The 19141-nt window shown below is 41.6% G+C and overlaps 1 protein-coding gene and 1 long non-coding RNA gene across 5 annotated transcripts in view; one reads left to right on the top strand and one right to left on the bottom strand.

Annotated features, from left to right (window-relative positions):
• The window catches only part of rabgap1 (RAB GTPase activating protein 1), a 74889-nt gene extending 57314 nt beyond the window's left edge, over positions 1 to 17575 (top strand). For all 4 annotated transcript variants that reach the window (XM_080476657.1, XM_080476656.1, XM_080476655.1 and 1 more), the window contains 7 exons: positions 1331 to 1423; positions 2459 to 2569; positions 2943 to 3047; positions 4429 to 4512; positions 11199 to 11270; positions 14950 to 15150; positions 16403 to 17575. In XM_080476657.1, coding sequence (XP_080332783.1) covers positions 1331 to 1423; positions 2459 to 2569; positions 2943 to 3047; positions 4429 to 4512; positions 11199 to 11270; positions 14950 to 15150; positions 16403 to 16525 — 789 coding nt within the window. In that variant the 3' untranslated portion in view covers positions 16526 to 17575. The remainder of the gene's footprint in view (positions 1 to 1330; positions 1424 to 2458; positions 2570 to 2942; positions 3048 to 4428; positions 4513 to 11198; positions 11271 to 14949; positions 15151 to 16402) is intronic.
• LOC308117638 lies at positions 17173 to 18756 on the bottom strand. The gene is made up of 3 exons (XR_013935845.1): positions 18638 to 18756; positions 18201 to 18277; positions 17173 to 18105 (listed from the first exon to the last, which is right to left on the bottom strand). It is a non-coding gene; the product is annotated as an uncharacterized lncRNA (long non-coding RNA).
• Between the last annotated feature and the right edge of the window lie 385 nt (positions 18757 to 19141).

The following is a 19141-nucleotide window of genomic DNA, read 5'->3' as shown; positions in this document are numbered from 1 at the left end:
GCTATTGATTAAGTTGTCTTTGTTTTATTACACTATAAACATTTCAATCATTTATCAGAAATGGATAAAAGGTACATCCAGACTATAAGTCATGCTTTTTCTTTTTTTTTAAGTGGTTTGGCTGGCCATATTAAGAAATGACTTGTATATCAAAATGTACATTATAAATCACCTGGGATCACTAGATGGCACTGTGGGACAACAGAATGCTACAGTACCGACAAAAATAACTGACAACCTCAGTGCAAGTGAAATGCCCGAAAATGTTTGAAGATGCAGCATTAAACAGAAAGTAAGCATCAGAAAAGTAGTTCAGTGTGTCACGTGAGGGACAAGAGAAAAGAGGCAAACTGTTACCATGACCATGATCGTGGAGCGAAAACATGACGGCCCGAGCTGGAGGGAAAAATTCAGATGGTTCTTCAACAGTACGGTTTTATTGACTTTGCAGGCACGTCTGAGCATTGAGAAATAATGCCTCTTATTAACCATCATGACTTATGTGTTTTTCCTCTTCTTGACGCATTTTTGACAGACGTGCACTCAGACGTGACTCGGCTCATAAATTGTGGTCCGGGGTAGTGTGAGCTCACTTTGACTGTTTGCTTAGCAATGGCTGCAGATATTAAAGATTATTAGACACCCTTAAATCGATCGGTCAAAGTTAATCATCATATAGCACATTTCGTACACACAGAAAACAAAGAGTGAGGAAACATGATCTCATATCTGTAGTGAGGAAACCAGAGTGAGGCATTAAAAGCAAAGAAGGGATAGTGATATTGAAACATAGGGGCGATACACAAAAACAAGTAGATATGAAATAAATGAAGTATACATTTAAAAAAAAAAAAAAAGTTCACAAAGTGAATGAAATTAATTATTTTAATTAGTTTAATTAGCAAGCGAATAATAAAATGTCCACACATGTAAACATGGTGGTACCTTACTATTATTTATATATATATACACATATATATATTGAATTTTTTTCCTCCCACAAATACAGAACAGTTTTCAAACTCTAAGCTTTCAATCTTGTGAGTTCTGTGTACATAGATTATCTAGGAACGCAGCAGTTCATTAGTCAAGTTGGGTTGTAATCGCTTCATATGTTGTGGTACATGTTACTCACATGTTGGACTGAACTAACATGTCAATTAAAATCCACGTGTCCTTGTTTACAGAGGCTTGTGGGGAAAAACTTTCCACTGGCAGCCTCCTCGAGTCCATCAGCCAGAGACTCGGGGGCTGGTTAGTTTTTTTCCCCTTTCTTCATCTTATTGGGTAATCACCAAGCATTTGTTTCTGGGTTCTTGCTGTTCAACAGATAAGCCAGAAGAAGCTCAAGAAGTTTGAGAAAGAGTACCACACCATGCGGGAGCAGCAGGAGCAACAGGAGGCGCCCATTGAGCGATACGAGGTAGACTAAATCAGAAAAATGCTCGTATCCCTGTCCCTGTCACAGTACACCATCTTTAAAGGACCACGTCAGATCTGTCAGCAGTGCAACAAGCTGAAAATAGATCGGCAGCAGCTATTTGTTTGGTTGATTTACATCCCCATTGTTCACATTTTCATGGTTTTGCGGCTCTTTGGGTGTAGATAATAGATGATGTTGCTACAGAGTGTTAAAACAACCACCGATCTCTGGCAGATTTTCAACATAACAATATCAATCTCTTTTCCTTGTGTAGACATTGAATGTACATGGCAGCAAAAAAGCTATTAACTATACCTTTTATTAGTCATTGCAAGGTCAACAGATTGGCTGAGTGAACCACAAAAGCTTCAATCACTGTAACATTTTTCTTTCCTGTGTGTCGAGAGAGATCATTACTTCTTTGTGCTATTGTTCTTCAGACTTCAGTACAATGAACCGTTGAGAAATCAAGAGTTGTTTAGTTTTAGTTCATTTTTTCAAGTTGCGATAGTTTAACAGACTTTTTACATTTTACAAACGCTGCAATATAGTCCTTTGTCTTAGACTACATATATATTCAGTTGCTTCCTACTGACATGTGTGCCATTGTCTGGCACTATTGCTCTTAATAATGTACAACTTGCACACCGTTAAACATTACAGACAACAGTGCAACTCCTGCTCTCACCTGACCACTGTCAACTTTTACACTTGCCAAGTATTATGTGTCTTATGTGCATTTTTTTGCATTACTCCAGAAGCTGCCATTCCAGGAAAAGATGTTTAAACATTAATTCGACATGAGTAACTCCCTTTTCATTGCTCTGCTCTCTGTCCACTTTCTTCCTCTTTCATGCGCCTGTTCACTTCTCTGTTCATAATCTTTTCTGTTTGTCTGGTGTCATCACTGTCTTTTCCTTCCTTTATCTGGCTTTCTCTTCTTATTATACTTTATACAATCTCTTATCGTCCTTTCACCCTCTATCTTCCTTCTCTTTCTTTCTGCTCTCTCCCTGTCTTGCCCCTGCCATCCAGCGGGAGAACCGTCGTTTACAAGAGGCCAACATGCGTTTGGAGCAGGAGAACGACGACTTGGCACATGAATTAGTCAGCAGCAAGATCGCCCTGCGCAAAGACCTGGACAATGTAAGTCAACAGAGAAGAAACGTATGTGTGAGAATTGGTGTACACTTCTTTCTCATCATGTTACTTTTATTGTCTGTAGGAAAATCTCACCAAGGCTAAATATTGTGTGTGGCAAGAGCTGAATTGTGATGAGGCACAGTTAGAAGTTTGTCTGTGGGAGGGCCCTTTATTTACTCTAAACCTTAAGTTAAAATGTTTGTATTGTGTGTTCAAGTAACAAGGTGCATACATGCATATGTGGCATTTAGTTATAGCTACAAAAGAGGATTGGTCAAGATAAAACTAAGAGGAAAGTAAACGAAAGTGTGGTTTTCAGTGAGCTCATCAACATTGTGTTTTTTGTTGTGCGTGCGTGTGTATGTGTGTGTGTTAGGCCGAGGAAAAGGCAGACGCCCTGAATAAAGAGTTGTTGCTGACCAAACAGAAACTGGTGGACTCGGAGGATGAGAAGCGACGTCTGGAGGAAGAGTCTGCACAGGTTAGAGCAAATAATAAGACACTTACTGTACTTCTGGTTTTAGATTAATCCAGTAAAATGAAAACTTTTCAGTCCAACTGATGTTTAAAGTTCACGACTGAGAAATGTGCTGGATTTTATCAAAACTAAATGAAAATACACTGGTACGTTGATTATGTATATGTTAATTAGATGAATTAAGTTGTCTTAAGTGAGTTTGAAAAACATGTTAGCCTGGGGCGTGTTTTTGTTTGCTTTTTGGATTATTAGTATAATCTATAGTCATGTATTTTACTCCATAGACAGGCAACCTGGCTGCATTCAAATGTGTTCATGTATCTCTACATAGTTAAAAATATCTTTAAAACTTTGTCACTATCAATGAATATTACAAATGATCGCACTTATCTATATTTTGGCAAAGTCCAATAATGTGCTGTATATTTTCAGTAATTACTGGCATCCACAATGGACAGGTAAATAAAAAGAAGGCAAAGAAAAAAAGCTAATGCTCGAATAGAATGATGTGCACAAATATTAGGATTAGGCTTTTGCTTTATCAAAGTAAATTCTAAAGGGATTTTGTTGTTGTACATGTCTAATATGCTTTCAATACCTTTCTGAAGAAAATTCTTCTCTTCTCTGCACAAGTGATCTCTTTTAAGGGAAATGTATTTTAAAGATTTTTTTTTCTGATAGAGTCACTTTAAACTAGGTACAAGGAATTGTGCAAAAGAACATCTTGAATTAGAACAGTATGATGTTCTTTGAGCAGCAATTTTCTTCAGAAACAGTCAAATCTCATCTTTGAATACATAGGTGAATAAATTGCAATCTGTAGTGAAGACGGTATATCCAATAGAAGAAGTTTAAAGAGAGAGGACAGTATACTTTTATAGACTCATATGAGGGTGAATGTGTTTATCTGATTGAAATTAATTAAATGATTTTTCTCTGTAAAGATAGGTTAAGAAAATATATATTTACAGTTGACGCGCTGAATGATTACTTGTGCCGTGTCTTTGTAGAAAGGCCCAGGTCAAAGCTTTAGTCTCGGCGGCTTTCAGTTAGTGTTTGATGTTTACTTTTCCGAGTTCGATGAAGAATCCCTTTGAGTCGAAGGACGGACCTGCTGTGCTCCCATGTGAGTTGAGCATTGTCCTCCAAATGTCTCCTGTCTCGTGGAGTGTGTAGGTGTCTCACTCTGAGTGATTTATGTGCTTGTGTTGAGGGCACGACTTTGCCCCGAGCCTCAGGTCTGCCAATACCTTTCTGTGTCTTCTTTACATTTAACTGCAGTCTCATGCTCTCTGGGGCCTTTGGATCGTCTCCCGTCCTTTCTCTCTGATATGTAGCAGCTTAATGATTTCTCTTTGTGTATGTCTGTCCCCCCCCCCCACAGTTGAAGGAGATGTGCAGACGAGAGCTTGACAAATCTGAATCTGAGATTAAGAAGAACGGCTCCATCATTGGAGAATATAAACAGGTTTGTACTATTGTTGATTTTTTTTTTTTTTTTTTTTTTTTTTTTTCCAATTTGCATACACAGAACTTCTTACCATTCATATCGTCTTACTGAAGGGAGGCTACTTTCCTCTCATGTGCAAATTAGGGAACCAAAACTACAAACAGTAGCTGCACAGTTTCCTTGTCTTTGTTTGCATTTAGCATTAAAAGAAAACCCCTTTTTAAAACTGTAATAGATAACAAAGTCTCTAATCTGGAACATATAAAGTGACACTAATGTACATCCATACACAAGAGATATTTATTATAACAAACAAACCAAAGTTCCAATTACTTAACGATCATTTCTGCTGTCTGGATGTGGTCGTACCTTGTGACTAATAAAAGCAAGTCTCGATATAACATGTGGTCGCAGCTCAGAGGACCTGACAATCAAGCTGGGGGAAGCATAAGGTCAAGCAAAGAGAGAAAGTAATGATAAAATGTGGATTTTCAGCACCTATGAGAGGGAGAAGGCAAAAGGCCCAGACACCATGTAATTTTATGACCTGTAGAATAAATGTAACAAGTTTGGCTTTGATCCTTTTTAACGTGAGCGGCCAGTATTTTATTTCATTTTTTAACATTCACTCTTTCTTTGCCGCTGTGTGCATGAGCGAGGCACAGATTTGCTGTGCTTTGGGGTACAATGAAGTCGCTGACCGGCTTTTGACATGTTTTATAGGCAGATATTGTTTTTAAAGCAAGTAGGACCTATACTAACCTTTATATTCTCAACCTGCTCACAGGATTTGGCATCTCTACTTCTCATAAACATAACTGCTAGACCATTTATGGTATTTAGAAAATTTGGGAAAAACTACTAGAAAGCAGAAGAATTTCGCCTTACATCCATGTACTAGCCTTTACGTCCATTCCATAAGTACACAGAGAAGATCCAAATTTGAAACATGAGTTTATCTGTGAAGCATGCACTCTCATTGCATATTCTCTGAGAACTTTACAGCCATGAATAAGAAACATATCCGGTCAGTCTTGGGTTAAAAATCAGTCCGATAGTATTTCCCATCTTTGCAGAGTCTGAATTTTGTGTGAAATGAATTAAGGGCTCATAAAGATGACTGCGTGAAATATAGGCCACATGTGCATGTGCGTGCATATCTTTTGAATATATGATGAAAGTCCATGGTAGTGACTTCAATGTATTAAATTATAATGCGTTTGTATACATATTTTAGAGGGAATTCAGAAATAAGAAGGCCAACAGGATTAAATGGGAGGTAGGATATGAGTTATTCACAGAGACACGATGATCACGTGCATTTGTTTTTAAGTCAGTGTTTTGTATTCCGCACAACATTTTCCACATATTGTCACAAATGTAACCACGTTGTAAAGATCATTTTTCTCATGCTGCATAAATCTTGAGAATAAGTAGTCCTGGTGTGTTTGTGCCTTTTAAAACCCCCAATCCTGTGGAGGCAGAGTGTTCACATGCAAGACTTCTTGTTCCTCTCCCTGTCATTACTAATATATACTCTGAAAGGTTACAAACAGCCCAATATTGATTTGTGGTTTCTTTGTATGCATGTGCCAAAGACTAGATGAGTGTCAGGAAAACGGCGCCGGCTCTCAGCGGTTAAACGTTTGCAGGCCGAACTCAAGACTCACCAAGACACAAAAGTAATAATTCACCTTAAACAGTACGTGATCAAAATTCAGAGGGAAGCAGCTGCCAGTAGTTGGCAGTCGCCGCACAGCAGTAAGTCACAGTCTGAATGTTAGTGTTTGTTACCTTACTACTTTAAAGAAGAAAACTTTATTATTCTCACAAAGCTCTTGCGCCATATTTTAATGAGGCCAAGCAGCCATCATTAAGACTTCTGAAGACTTGCTTCTCTGCCTTGTTATTCTCTCTTTTTTTTCTTGTCTCACTGCAACCCGTCCAGTCTGTTTCTGTTGGGAGTTTTCCCTCCTCATTTTTAGGTTAATCTGTGTGACTGTCCCAACCAAATGGTGTAAAGTGTGTTGGTGTGAAATAACCTTTGATTTACAGCTTGAATCACTAACTTCACTTGTGAACATTTTAGGGCCGTCCTAATTAATGCCTTAACGTGAATTAATCTGTCATCACGATTAATCTGCTTAAAAACTGACAGAATGACTCAGCATCCCTAAAACATCTGTGGTACGAATTTGGGGTAGCTTGTCCAAGTAGACTTGCCGTAGCGCATGCCGCTGCACATGTGCAAATGGCCAGTTGTTCTGGTTCTGGAACCAACTCGATATGGAAGACGCTAAATAAGCTCGTTGGCCTACTCCATGGGAAATTACTCTACAAAAAAAGCCAAGACGGAGCAGCCGACGGGTATAAAGTAATACGCACACTCTGCATTCGTTAGTCAGAGAGTTTATTTCCACATTGTAAATAAGAGGCGGTCCACTCTCCTCTCGGACAATGTCAACAAATTAGTTTGTCTTCATAGCTGGTTGAAAAAGGAGTAAGAAGTTCACATTCATTCATTCAGAATTTTTTTGTTAACATGAACCTTTTTGGATGTTTATTAAACACATTAAGCGCATATATATCTCCTCTCCTGAGTCTGTATGGTTGTGTAAAATGAAACATGATTAATATAGATTAAAAATGAATGATTTTTAATCATGAATAATTGACCTTAATCCACAGCAACTGTGTAATTAATCTGATTAAAATTATTAATCATTTGACAGCACTAATACATTCCTCATTATATTTGTAAGTTCATTTAGTTTGTGTACGTTTCATCTGTCATCAGGGCCTCTGTGAAACTTCTTCCCCACTTATCTTGACTGATTTGGTCTCGTCCTTCCAGATCTAAGCTGTGATCATGTCATCACCACAGCTTTGCTAGCCATGAATATTTAAAAATAATCTACTTTTTAGAGCAAAGTGTTGTCGCTCATTTATCTTTTTAGCAAAGCCGAAATCTCTAATTTTCCGACTTGTCCTCAAACTGAACCCAAAGTCTTTGATTAACAAGTCTGTGCGCACATTTTTCCTCCTCAGATCTCATCTTGTCACTTAATACTTCAATAAAAACTTATCAGATCAAGTGCTGTTACCATCAGAGCTGGGACATTATGCAACTATCCACCTTGTGTCTGTCCCTGTGGAACTGCTCAAAAATAACACAGAGGCTATTTAGAAAGAGGCCTTAGCTTCACCTGCGTCTAAAAATATTGACGGCAGAGTAGAACTGACAGCAGACGTGAGAACCAGTGACCAAAGCCCTCATGGAAGATTTGATGGTTGGGTGCGTTTGTGCGAGAACACCCTCATTTTGCTAACAAGCAAGAGCAGCTGATGGCTGTGCTCTGCTGAGCTAAGAGCGAAAATGGGTCTTCGTCAAAAAATAGCTCAATTCATGACGAGAAGGATGGGAATGCGAGAGGGAGGAAAATGAAAAGAAAGTGTGTGTGTGTGTGTGTGTGTGTGGGGGGGGGGGGGGGGGGGGGGGGGTAGCAGCATTCATATCTGTTGGGATTGACAAGTTTGAAGAATGCCCCAAAATATCCTGCGTTGTTGTCTAACCCACATAACTCAAATTATTTTTTAAATAGAGATTTGCTATTTCAGTGGCCGTCAATGCCAAGTTTCATTTTGCGGGATTAGAGCCAAAAAAGCTTTGTGTGCTAATTGTGTCTCCAGCACTCGAGGACAGAGAAATGTGTGTTACTGGTGAAGCTAAAAACAGTGTCAAGTATCTCAGTGTAATCCCTCTGGTAGGAGTGGCGCTTGTGTGGATACTCCGGCTGAGGATGTGCCAGGTATTGTGGCATGTGCAAGTGCTCCAGTCTCTGAGGCCCTATTAGCATTATGTTTCATTTACTTGTCATAGTTTTAGAATAATTTGACTCTGGACTCACTCAATTTAGCACTGTTTTACCACATTTGACTTATTGTGTGGAAATCTGGTTGTACATGAATAAAAGTAACCTACATCCACTATACATGCTACACAGGAGCACTCACAATACACAAACACTTGAGTTCTAGGACTGTGCTGCCTAATGAACTGCACTCATTATTCCTCAAGCATGGAACGATTCACTTCTTGGGAACCCATCAGCCTTTTGGTCGTGTGAATTTACGTTTCTCTTCTAAAATGAACTTCATCTCAGAGAGTTTATTTCAAAGCATATGCAATCAGCTTGAAGATTCTGAGTTTTCAGAGTTTGTGTGTACTTCAAACGATCTGGACCTGATGTAAAGAATCCAACTTTATTTTCTGGGGAGTTTTTCTGGATTAAAGTGACTTGGTGTAGTGTGAAGTACAAAGAGTATGTTTTTAAAAAATCCCCAGTGTGGTTTGATAAATCCAGGTCTTTCACTTCCAGGTTTAGATATAGTTTGGTTGAAAGTATATATTTCTACTTTTTGAAGGACATTGGGCTTTTTTTTACACATAGAGGAAATGTTTGCGCTTGATTTGCAATTGATTTGCGGAATGAGGCAAAACGACTGAAACTTTGCAGACACATAAAACAAGTTTTGGGGGAAGTAAAAGATGCAGGACAGGTAGACTGTTAATGAGCACCTAAGGACATCACCCCAAACCCTGGTGGGGTAGATAAACTTGAATTAAAGGGGTTGTTGGATGATTAGCATTAATTTGCTCATGGCACAAACATAGTATGGAAATAACTTTCACTCATCACTGGTCAATACAGGACCCAACAAGGATGGTTAGTATCAAAAATATAAAGATTGACGTAGAGATATACAAGTTTCACTTCCACCCACTCCCTGAACACTTCAAATGGAGCTCATTGACATACAGGTCAATACAAACACTTCTTCACATGTAAGTAACATGTTTATCAGGTTTCAAAGTCAGCCAGTTTAAGTGGCAATAGTTTTATTCACGTTGTGTGTATTTCACAATAGTCAAAACTGTTCCAGATATAAAAGCATAAATCCCAGAATAGGATCATGTAGTTATTTCCTGTGGTAAGATGATAATGTGAAATTTTACAGATATTAAAAAGTGATTCTTACACAGTAGAATACCTTTTTTTGGCTGCTTAAAAAAAAAAAAAAGGAACCATGACAGCATGTTAAAAAACTTGTTTTGGTTTTTAAACAATTCCCTGTTTCTTGCTGCAGTCTTATTTATTAAAAAAAACTTCATAACAACATAGTTTAAGTAAAATTTTGACAGGTTTTAGCAAACTTTTCCAAAGTACAGAAAAAAACTCGGAATAAAATACGACTGTGAGTCTTGGGTTATCATAGACAAACACAAAATGTATTATTAGAGCGATACACTAATAGATACAAAGATGTGTAGCATGTTTGTCCTGATTTTAAATGAGCTGAATAATCCTGGACAGCTTGCTTGCAGATGGAGTGGCTGATAACGACTGCTGTCCTTTGATTGACAAGTACCGCATCTTGCATAGTCCTGAAATCCCATCGGAACACGCTGTCCTGCTCACCGTGTCCCCCTGAGCTTTTTCGTTAATTGTAGAGAGAGAAAGAGAATCTGGAGGAGGGGTAAAACGTCTGTTTCCGACACGAGGACAAAAGTGATTAAGGACAGGATGGTTCCTGCTGGAGGCCGAGGAGCTCGAGTCCAAACAAACAAGATTAATGAATGGTAGTTCAAATCCAGATTCATTTGATCAATTTAAAGCTGAGTAGTGATAAAGGTACAGTATGCAGAGATGGGACAAGGATCAATGACGGAGGAGAGTGATGGATTTCAGCGAGCACAGATCTTTACAATAATCACTTCTGGTTGGTGCATAGCGATGCACAGTGTATGCCATAGCCAGCAGGAAGAAGTAGAGATATACATGCTGTTCGCAGAGAGGTAGAGTGACCTTATGTATCTCTTGCGATGACTCATGTCACATTGATTTTTCCGTACGTCTGCAAGCTGCAACACAAGTTCGTGGGAGTCTTTCAGCTGCTGTCGGTTGTAGTTAAAGACAGAAAACCGAGATTGTACATGCGATACATAACAGTGTGTATGCGCACTCATGTATGTGTGTCCGTTGAGTCTGACCGGAAAAGCACGACCTTAAGTCAACACTAATGGACTTAAAGGTAAGAGGATGAAGTCCATAGAGACCGCTTTACCCATGATCATCAAACAGAAGTTGACGGAAGGGAACTCCAGGTTCAAGTTTTATTTCATTAGGATGTTTTGTTCTTTTGTCCCATGGTTTCCTTTTTTCTCATTTGGAGATCCATTTATTCTGACACACCAAAGCTACTCCATTCATGTTTCACCAACACATTTGACCTCATGTCCTGGTATTTTCTGCTCCAACTGATGTTCAATCATTTTTACATTAGGTGTCTATGATTCTGGAGGTGGGCTCCATCAGCAAGAAGCTAATAGGCTAATTGGTAAAATAGTAAATTATTAGTTTTAGGAAGAAACAGTAACCTGACGGGGACTGGTGCTGATAGTTTCTTTTCATATTTGGTTGTAGTGAGGGTCGCATGTCGCCTTGCTACATTCTTAGAAGTGCAAAATACCATAATAGCATCTCCCATTGCAAACTGTTTTCACTATTTCCATTTTCAATTTAATTATTTATCAGGGACAGTGCAATATACATAGAAAAAATCTGATGTGTTGCACATAGAGTATGGTTGAAAAGAGTTTGTGGTCAACAACTAACTGTCGTCTCTTTTTCTGTTTCCTGTAGATCTGCTCCCAGCTGAGCGAACGACTCGAGAAGCAACAGACAGCTACACGAGGAGAGCTTGAGAAGATCAGAGTGAGTGCACACGCACACGCACACGCACATGCACACGCACACGCACGCACACACACACACACACACACACACACACACACACACACACACACACACACACACACACACGCACACACACACACGCGTAAATGCATGTGTTTCTTGTTTTGGAGGTACAAGTATTCGAAATTTATTAGTGCTGTCAAAAATAACGTGTTAATTTAATTGGTCATGGGTCCAGTCCGCGATGCTGTCAGGAACCTGGGGAGTTGTCTTTGACCGAGACCTGAAGTTCAACCAGCAAATAAATGCTGTTGTCAAAGCCAGCTTTTTTCAGTGCGACTTTTGACCAAGGTTAAGCCTTTTCTCTCATGCAAAGACCTTGAGAAGGCAGCCCCAGCAGAGCTCTCTGGTCCTCCAATCAAATGGTTCTGGACGTGCCCAGGTCCTGGTACAAACAGTCGTTCCTTTACTGTTGCCCTACCTAAATTGCCCCTCTGTGTGTGTGTGTGTGTGTGTGTGTGTGGTGGGGGGGGGGGGGGGGGGGGGGGGGGTGTATTATTGCCACTTTGTTCATGTAACAAGTTTATAACTTTCTTTCTAGAAATATTCAAACTCTCAAAGTGATGGACCTGCAATCTAACAGAATCCAGAGTTATGTTAGATGTTTATTAATTAATTAATTAATTTTTTATTATTTTGCTAATCTTGGAGAGAATCGGCATTCACGCAAAGCTAAAAGAATGTTCTAAAAATAGTCTTTGAATTTAAATATAGTCTCTGTGTGTTGAGTCAACATTAATTCCGTGGTTTTCCCCTGAATCCATTACAAGCTTGAATCTTCTGTAGAAAAACAATGCGATTAATCTCAAAAAATTGTGCAGTTAATCAGTAAATTTGTTTTAATCGATTGACAGCACAAGTAATTATAAAATATTTATAATTTGTGGGGAAAAAATTGACATTTTAGAGCTTGACTGTCTGTCATTGCTGTTGTGTTGCTGACTAATTTTCAGCATTCTAATCTGAGGCCAGAGTCCTGGTGGGTTGTTAACAGACGGGGTAGACGCCGTGCTGCACAGGGCTGTAGTTGTTAGTTCAGCATCACAGTGAGAAAATCCCCTGTTCGATTTGGGTTTCTGTGTGTAGTTTGCATATAGAGTTTCTGAATGTGATTGTGTGTCGCCGTCTGTCTTTTTGTGTTTGCTCTGCCTTCACCAAACAATCCACTGGGACTGACTCCAGTGCTCCGCGACCATAAGTTGAATAAAGCCGTTTAGAACACAGACGAATGGATGTGGTAGAATCGGTTGGTCATAAAGATTAGCCATAAAATGTAATTGAAACATCCCTAAAATGGCCTCGCTTTAATTCGATGTTGTATTTTTCTTTTCATCTACACATTTAATGAGTATCACAGTGGCAAATCTATTCACGGAGCGAGAGCGATGGGCAGAGCAGTTAAGATCACTCACCTCTGACTTTGCAGGTTATCTTGAGAATTGTGTGGCCGTATCATTGTGTCTACTGGCCGTAAAATCAAAGCTTTCTACTGGGGAGAATGAGGACTCTGGCCAAGCAGTCACAGCCTGGCACCTGACTTCCAACACTTCCACAGTTGGCTCATGAAACGTCAGTTTGGACTGGAGCTGGGAGAAAAGCCCGTTTTGGCAGGGAGCTTTGTCGGAGCTGCCCAAGGACTCACAAAAAAAGTTCAGCGCACAAAGGACAATTCGCATGCAGGATGGAGGAGGGTTTCTGTGCATGTGTGTACGTGTGTGCAGTTTACCGCTGAGCTTTTTCTTTCCCGATCTACTAAAAATAGTCCCACAATTAAATAAACTGTCAACAACTGCTGACAACTGATCACCAATGTTCACTTGGTAATTTGTAATTGCAAGTTGCAGCTGTTTGTGATTAGACGTTCAAAGTGACGCACCGTTTCACTGAAACTGTTTAAATTGACAGGAGAAACGGTTGCTGCTCGAGCGCCTTACAGCTTCATTAAGGCTCTCAGCTACTTCTGCAGCAATGAGACAGGAATTGTTCCATATTTCCAAGTCGGCTTCAAATGAAATGTAAGTGTCGCGCGATAGAATATTCATTTGGAGGGACCGATCTGTTTAAAAGACACTCAGCCTTGTGTGTATGTGGACAGTGCTACTTGTTGATGTGAGCTGGAGCATTAATCTGCCCAGAATAATCTCTTAAGGGTTTAACCAACCTGTGGGGTTTAAGTGAGGTGAGCGGAGAAGGTCGGTGAAACAAGGCTTTTCGTCTACCACAGCGAGATTAATAAAGAGAAGTACAACCATGTAAAAGCTGCTCTATGTACGACAACACAGACAGGTGATGGTTTTCCTTCATTTACAGCGATTTACTCACACTGCCAGCAAAACTGCTACGTTCCCAGTAATAGCTCACCTCGTACGTGTGCACACAAAAAAAGAGCTCCTTCACCGGCGGCGGCAGGGTGGAGTGCAGCGCCAACACGAGAGGCAGCGAATAGTTGGCTCGTGTGGCTGCTTCACTAATGAGCTGCCATGCTTCACTAACAAAACTCAACACGGTTTCTCCTCTAATTAATGAAAAAAAGAAGAAAAAAAAAATCTTTTTTGCGCAGTGACAGTCGTTCCAGGCGAGCGCAGACAAAGCTGTAAATCTCCGCGTTAGACAATAGTTGTTTGTTTGGAAGTTGTGTGCCTGTGCACCAACAGTTGGCACAACCTGCCATTCCATTTTCTTACTGGACGTACAGAGCTGGTTGGAATGACCCCTGTGCCTCATTGTTCCATCACCTAATGTGACAAATGTGTGCAAATGACTCTTTTCTGTCTCGGAATTGTCCACTTGCAGATCAAAAACAGAAAGATTACACAGGAAATGTATAAGAAATGCACTTTTCACCTCCACGTTTGCACATTTTAAAACCTAATTTATATTTCTATGTGAATATATTCACATGGCCTTCTAGCAGCAATGTTCCTGTATTAAGTCTGTGCGTGGGGAGCTTTCTATGCACACGCTGCATGTGTTTTTGTGTCTGTTTACTTTGTGGTGAAGTGGCGACTTTAAGGTGGATGAAGATGTGTAGCAGCTAGATGATAATAATTAATAAGTAGATATGACCAGTGGAGTGCTGGACGACCTTAATGAGATCTTTGATTGTCACTGTGATTCTTGTTGAATGAATGGCAGGATGTACAATTTCTTAAAAATGACCACAACCTCGGCTTTCTTTACAAGGAGGAGGAAAAAAAAATCAATTGATATTAATCCGTTCAATCACCACTACACAAGCCAAACCGTTGCAGTATACCTGAGTTTATTTATTTATTTTCTTCCATCTGCTCTATTTCTAAGTCCAAAGTCAATATTTCTTTGTTCGACCCACAGCACAGGCTTAGTGTTGTCATCTTTATGTGCCGGCCTGTATCTCATCTAACCTTAAATATATCTCTTGTTGCTCTCAGCTGGAATCTCTTTCGTTGTGGATTTTCTCCCCAAATTAATCTGCCTTGTTTTTTTCTCTTACATCATTCGCCCTCCTGCAGCTTAAGAGTGCAACGCCGTGCGAAGCAGATTGTTTTAATAGCGTTATGCTGGCCGCTAAGGTCAGTGCTGACCTCATTTTTCGTCCTCTCACCTCTTCTATTTTTGTCTTTTTGTCTCGCTTTCTCCCTCCCGTCTTCCGCTGCAGTCCAAAGTCGAGGGCTGTGAGAAGTGCAGCAGTCTTTTCAACAAAGAGGGCCGCGTGCGGGCCGCCGTGACCACGGCGCCCGCCGGGGCCGGCGAGGAGCCGGATGAGGAGAAGGAGAGTCTGAAGAACCAGCTGCGGGAGATGGAGCTGGAGCTCGCCCAGACCAAACTGCAGCTGGTGGAGGCTGAGTGCAAGATCCAGGTACACCGCCTCACCGGTTCAATCCTAATCAGACTACAAAGCGAAGAGAGGTGAAGTGCATTTCTGGCCACGGACGCATTAAAAAGCTTTCATAAGCTGCCACAGCCTAGCTGCAGAAGAAGCCAGGGGGTCACGACGTTCCGCTGCCATCACGACTCCTCCAGCTCACATGGACGCCAGCAACGAAGCGGACCTTGAGTCACAGTGATTCTGCTCAACTCACAATACTTTTCCCAGAACATACCAAAATCTTTTTTTTTTTTTTTTTATTATTTCTGCTCCTGTAAAGTGACAAGAGGTTAATCTCCACTTAGTGCCGTTGCTTAGATGTGGGCTGCCGGAGAAGATATCTTTCCTTTATAGTGCGTCACCTTGCAAAGAAATAAATTCAGAGGTTACTTTTCCCACTCTAATCAAACCTGAACAGTACAGACATGCCGGGGCAGCGGCGGCTCCACGAAGCCTTTTGCGTTTAGACACGCTTAAAGAAAGTGGGATCTTTGTGGGTAGGCGCCATTTAATTTCCTAACAGAGTGAAGACGCTGCTGTGATCATCGGTGTCTCGATCAGCATTAGAAAAAGAGCGCCGTTCTAGTGGGCGGGAGGCTTTTAAACACTGCGGTGAAAGCAGGAGCAGGTTATGTTTTATATGAGCCTTTTTTTTTTTTTTTTTTTTTTTTTTTTTTTAATTTTTAGCTGCTTCTCACATGCTGACAGCTTTTATTTAATCAATTACTACAACAGTAAACACAAAAACATGTGTTATCTGCAGCAGTTAAGGGTCTGTAATAAATCTGCCCAATCCAATCAGGTTTATTTGGCATGTGCGACGGGGCTCCGAGGGACGGGTAGAGTGTGTTTGGTTGGATGCTTTTTAAAAAATCCGGCTTATCCTCGTTCATCCTCGTTTTGAGGAGTGCAGCTGCTGTTCAGGTCCGATTTGGGAATATTCTAGATGACGAGGTTTTTGTTGCTTCTTAAATGAAGGCAAACGCGCAGTGCGTCTGCAAGAGGCAGACAAGAAGACTGAATTATTTATAATACATAAAAGTTCCTGACTGCAACAGAGAGCTCTGTGAGCAGTTTATCAGAAGTGAAGTCAAAAAAAAGGATTCCATGTGATTAATGATGTCGGAGAAAAGGAGGAGAACTGAGCTCAAAGCTGCAGATTGAAGAGAGGAAACGACCTGAAAATGGACGGTGGAAATGTTTTTATTCATTGCCTGTCTGTTTCTTCTGTCTCCTGCGTCAGGACCTGGAGCACCACCTGGGTCTGGCTCTCAACGAGGTGCAGGCCGCCAAGAAGACCTGGTTCAACCGAACACTCAGCTCCATCAAAACCGTCACCGGGACCCAGGGCAAAGAGACCACCTAACCCGACGACCCTTCCTCCCTCAGCTCCAAGCTCTGGACCCCCCTAATCTAACCCCTGACCCCCCCCCCCCCCCCCCATAACTGTTAACATGAACGATAACCGTTGAACCCCAGGACCCCCTTTGCTACAGACTGTTTATGTTGTTTTCTCAGAAACGTCCTTGTGTTTCTGTGACCCCCTCGAACCCCCCCAAATCCAATCTCCACCCCGAATGACTGCAGCCAATAAGAGCTGATGAGAAGGGATTGAAAACAGAAGATGAAGTGCAATGTTACGACCTCCCCCACAGGAACGATATGCTTCCTCCTCCAGAAAGACAACTGACGTAAAGAGAAAAAGAAAAAAGAAAAAGCGACGCTTCATTGATTTGTGTCTTTGTACTGCTGATATCAAAGACCCACAGGAGGAAGGTAAGGACATCAGAACTGTAAGCTGTCCTTAAGGGGCAAAGAAGAAAACACTCCGTCCTTCCTTACCACTCTGTGCCCCCCCGCCCCCATCCCCCCTCTAAACTACTGGCACAAAACAAGTCCCTGTAAATGTTTTTGTTTTAGGTACGAAAGCTAATAGACGCCTTTTCAAAACTGAGCTTTTTTCTAATTTTTGTTGAACAAACTTTTTTCTTTTTTTTTTTTTTTTCCTTTTTTAAATGTACGTTCACGAATGTTGCTTATGTAAAGAGGACACGTGCGTACAGTGCACGTTTGTTTGTTTTGTGCAGACTGTGAGTGTATGTGCTTGCGTGCGTGCGTGCGTGTGTGAGTGAGTGAGAGTTTGAATGCATCAATAATTGACTGAAATAATTTTGTGTAAAGTTTGGGTGTGAAAGACTGCGTGCAGGTCCAAGGGAAAAAAGAAAAAGCACTAAGGGTGCATGCATGTCAGGAAAATGTTCCCGGTTTTCCAGTTTTTCCCTTAAATGTTCACATGTGTATATGAATGATGCTTAAAGAAAAAGACTTGCTGACAAAGCCTTGATCTGAAGGTCGATCCAGATGATCCTGGTAGATATGAACATGTAATTACTAAAAAATAAAAGGCTCAAAAGCTGTTGGGATAACTGACGGCTTCCTTCACAACTAAAAGACTCCGCTGGAGGTTTGCCTGGTTTGGATCTCCCAGCACAAAGAAACTAAGCAGGTCCGAACCGTGCAAACCCTCTGCGCGCACACACAGCGTATGTATGTATCTATGTATGTTAGCGTGTCGCTAAAGCCCAGAGTGGTGCAGTGTTTCTTAGCAACCGTTCACACTCATCAGAGGGAGAAGAAAAGTCCAAATAGAAAACACACACACACACACACACACACACACACACACACACACACACACACACACACACACACACACACACACACACACACACACACACACACACACACACACACACACACACACACGTTAAGCTACACTTAAACATGCCTTCAAAATCCGCCTCCTCCCCTCTTCCAAGGCACCAGCTGCTCCGCGACTTTTGACCTCAGCCGACAAGGTCACGTCTAATGGTTTGTTGAGCAGACTGGCGAGCCGCTCTGTTCAGCTTTCACCGTCCAGTAAGCCCGCGGGGATTAGTTGCACCGCTATACACACACATAAACACCGAGCTATACAGTAACGTAAACACACATAAAATAAAAATTCACAACAAACTCTAGTCACTGTGCATTAGACGCACCTGCTTGTTAAAGCTGCCACCCAAGTCCCCAAACATGCAGATGGGGTCGGGAGGTTTCAGGAAGGCATGCGACCTGACTGACGGTGTCATTGCCAGACGAGAAGGGTCATCGCCGCGGAGGAGGTCTCAGCGGGGGAAATAAAGAACAGAACGCAGTCAGCAAAGAAAAGATTGTGCTTCGCCAGCGAGGGAGGTGTTTGAGAGCAGCGGGGAGGATTGCGAGGAAGGGCGGTGAGGAGTATTAGCGGCAGAGTGTAGACGGTCACAATCATCTGTCCCTTTCGCCGAACGGCTCAGTGTGAAGGGACACAAGTACAAGACACCACTTGAGAAAAATTACCAAAACTAACGCGAAGGAAAAGGACTAGAGCAAAGCCATACATGTTGGCCTCTGTCATAACGTTAACATGCTCTGAGGTGCACCTGCATTGTCCCACCTGGTCCTGTGATGAGGAGACGGCGCAGCGTTGTCCTGACTGACTGATTGAGGTTTTGCTGCAGTCGAGCAGCTCGCCGTGGCACGTCGAGCGCTTTGCAGCGATGTCTCACATAATCTACTTTGTTGTTTGGCATGTGGCCGTCTGCCAGCAGGGAGGATGATGCAGTTAGTCTGAGGGCAAGCTTTTAGCTTTTTATTCCAGCGTGGATTGGGTCTCGGTCTCCTCCGGCCTCTTTCACACCGTTTACTGCCATTCCTCACGCCATCTGTGAGCGCAGGCCAAGCTGGGGTCTCCGGAGCTGCGGCTCTGTAACGTACAGACCCGCTCTCTTCGGACTGGGAGAGGCCTCAGCCACTGGGTGCACTTCCATGTTGTTGTCGTCTGTTTTTCATTGCAAACATTTCCGCAGAGCTGAGCAGGCCCTCATTCCCTCTCTGCTATGCACCGATAGCAGCGTTTCCATGAGCCAGAGGTGAAAACCCAGTGTTTTGATTCTTTTCT

Source organism: Lipophrys pholis, assembly GCF_963383615.2.
Source record: "Lipophrys pholis genome assembly, chromosome: 12".
Lineage (NCBI taxonomy): Eukaryota > Metazoa > Chordata > Actinopteri > Blenniiformes > Blenniidae > Lipophrys > Lipophrys pholis.
The sequence above is the reverse complement of the archived record's forward strand: the minus strand, read 5'-3'. Positions and strand labels throughout refer to the sequence as shown.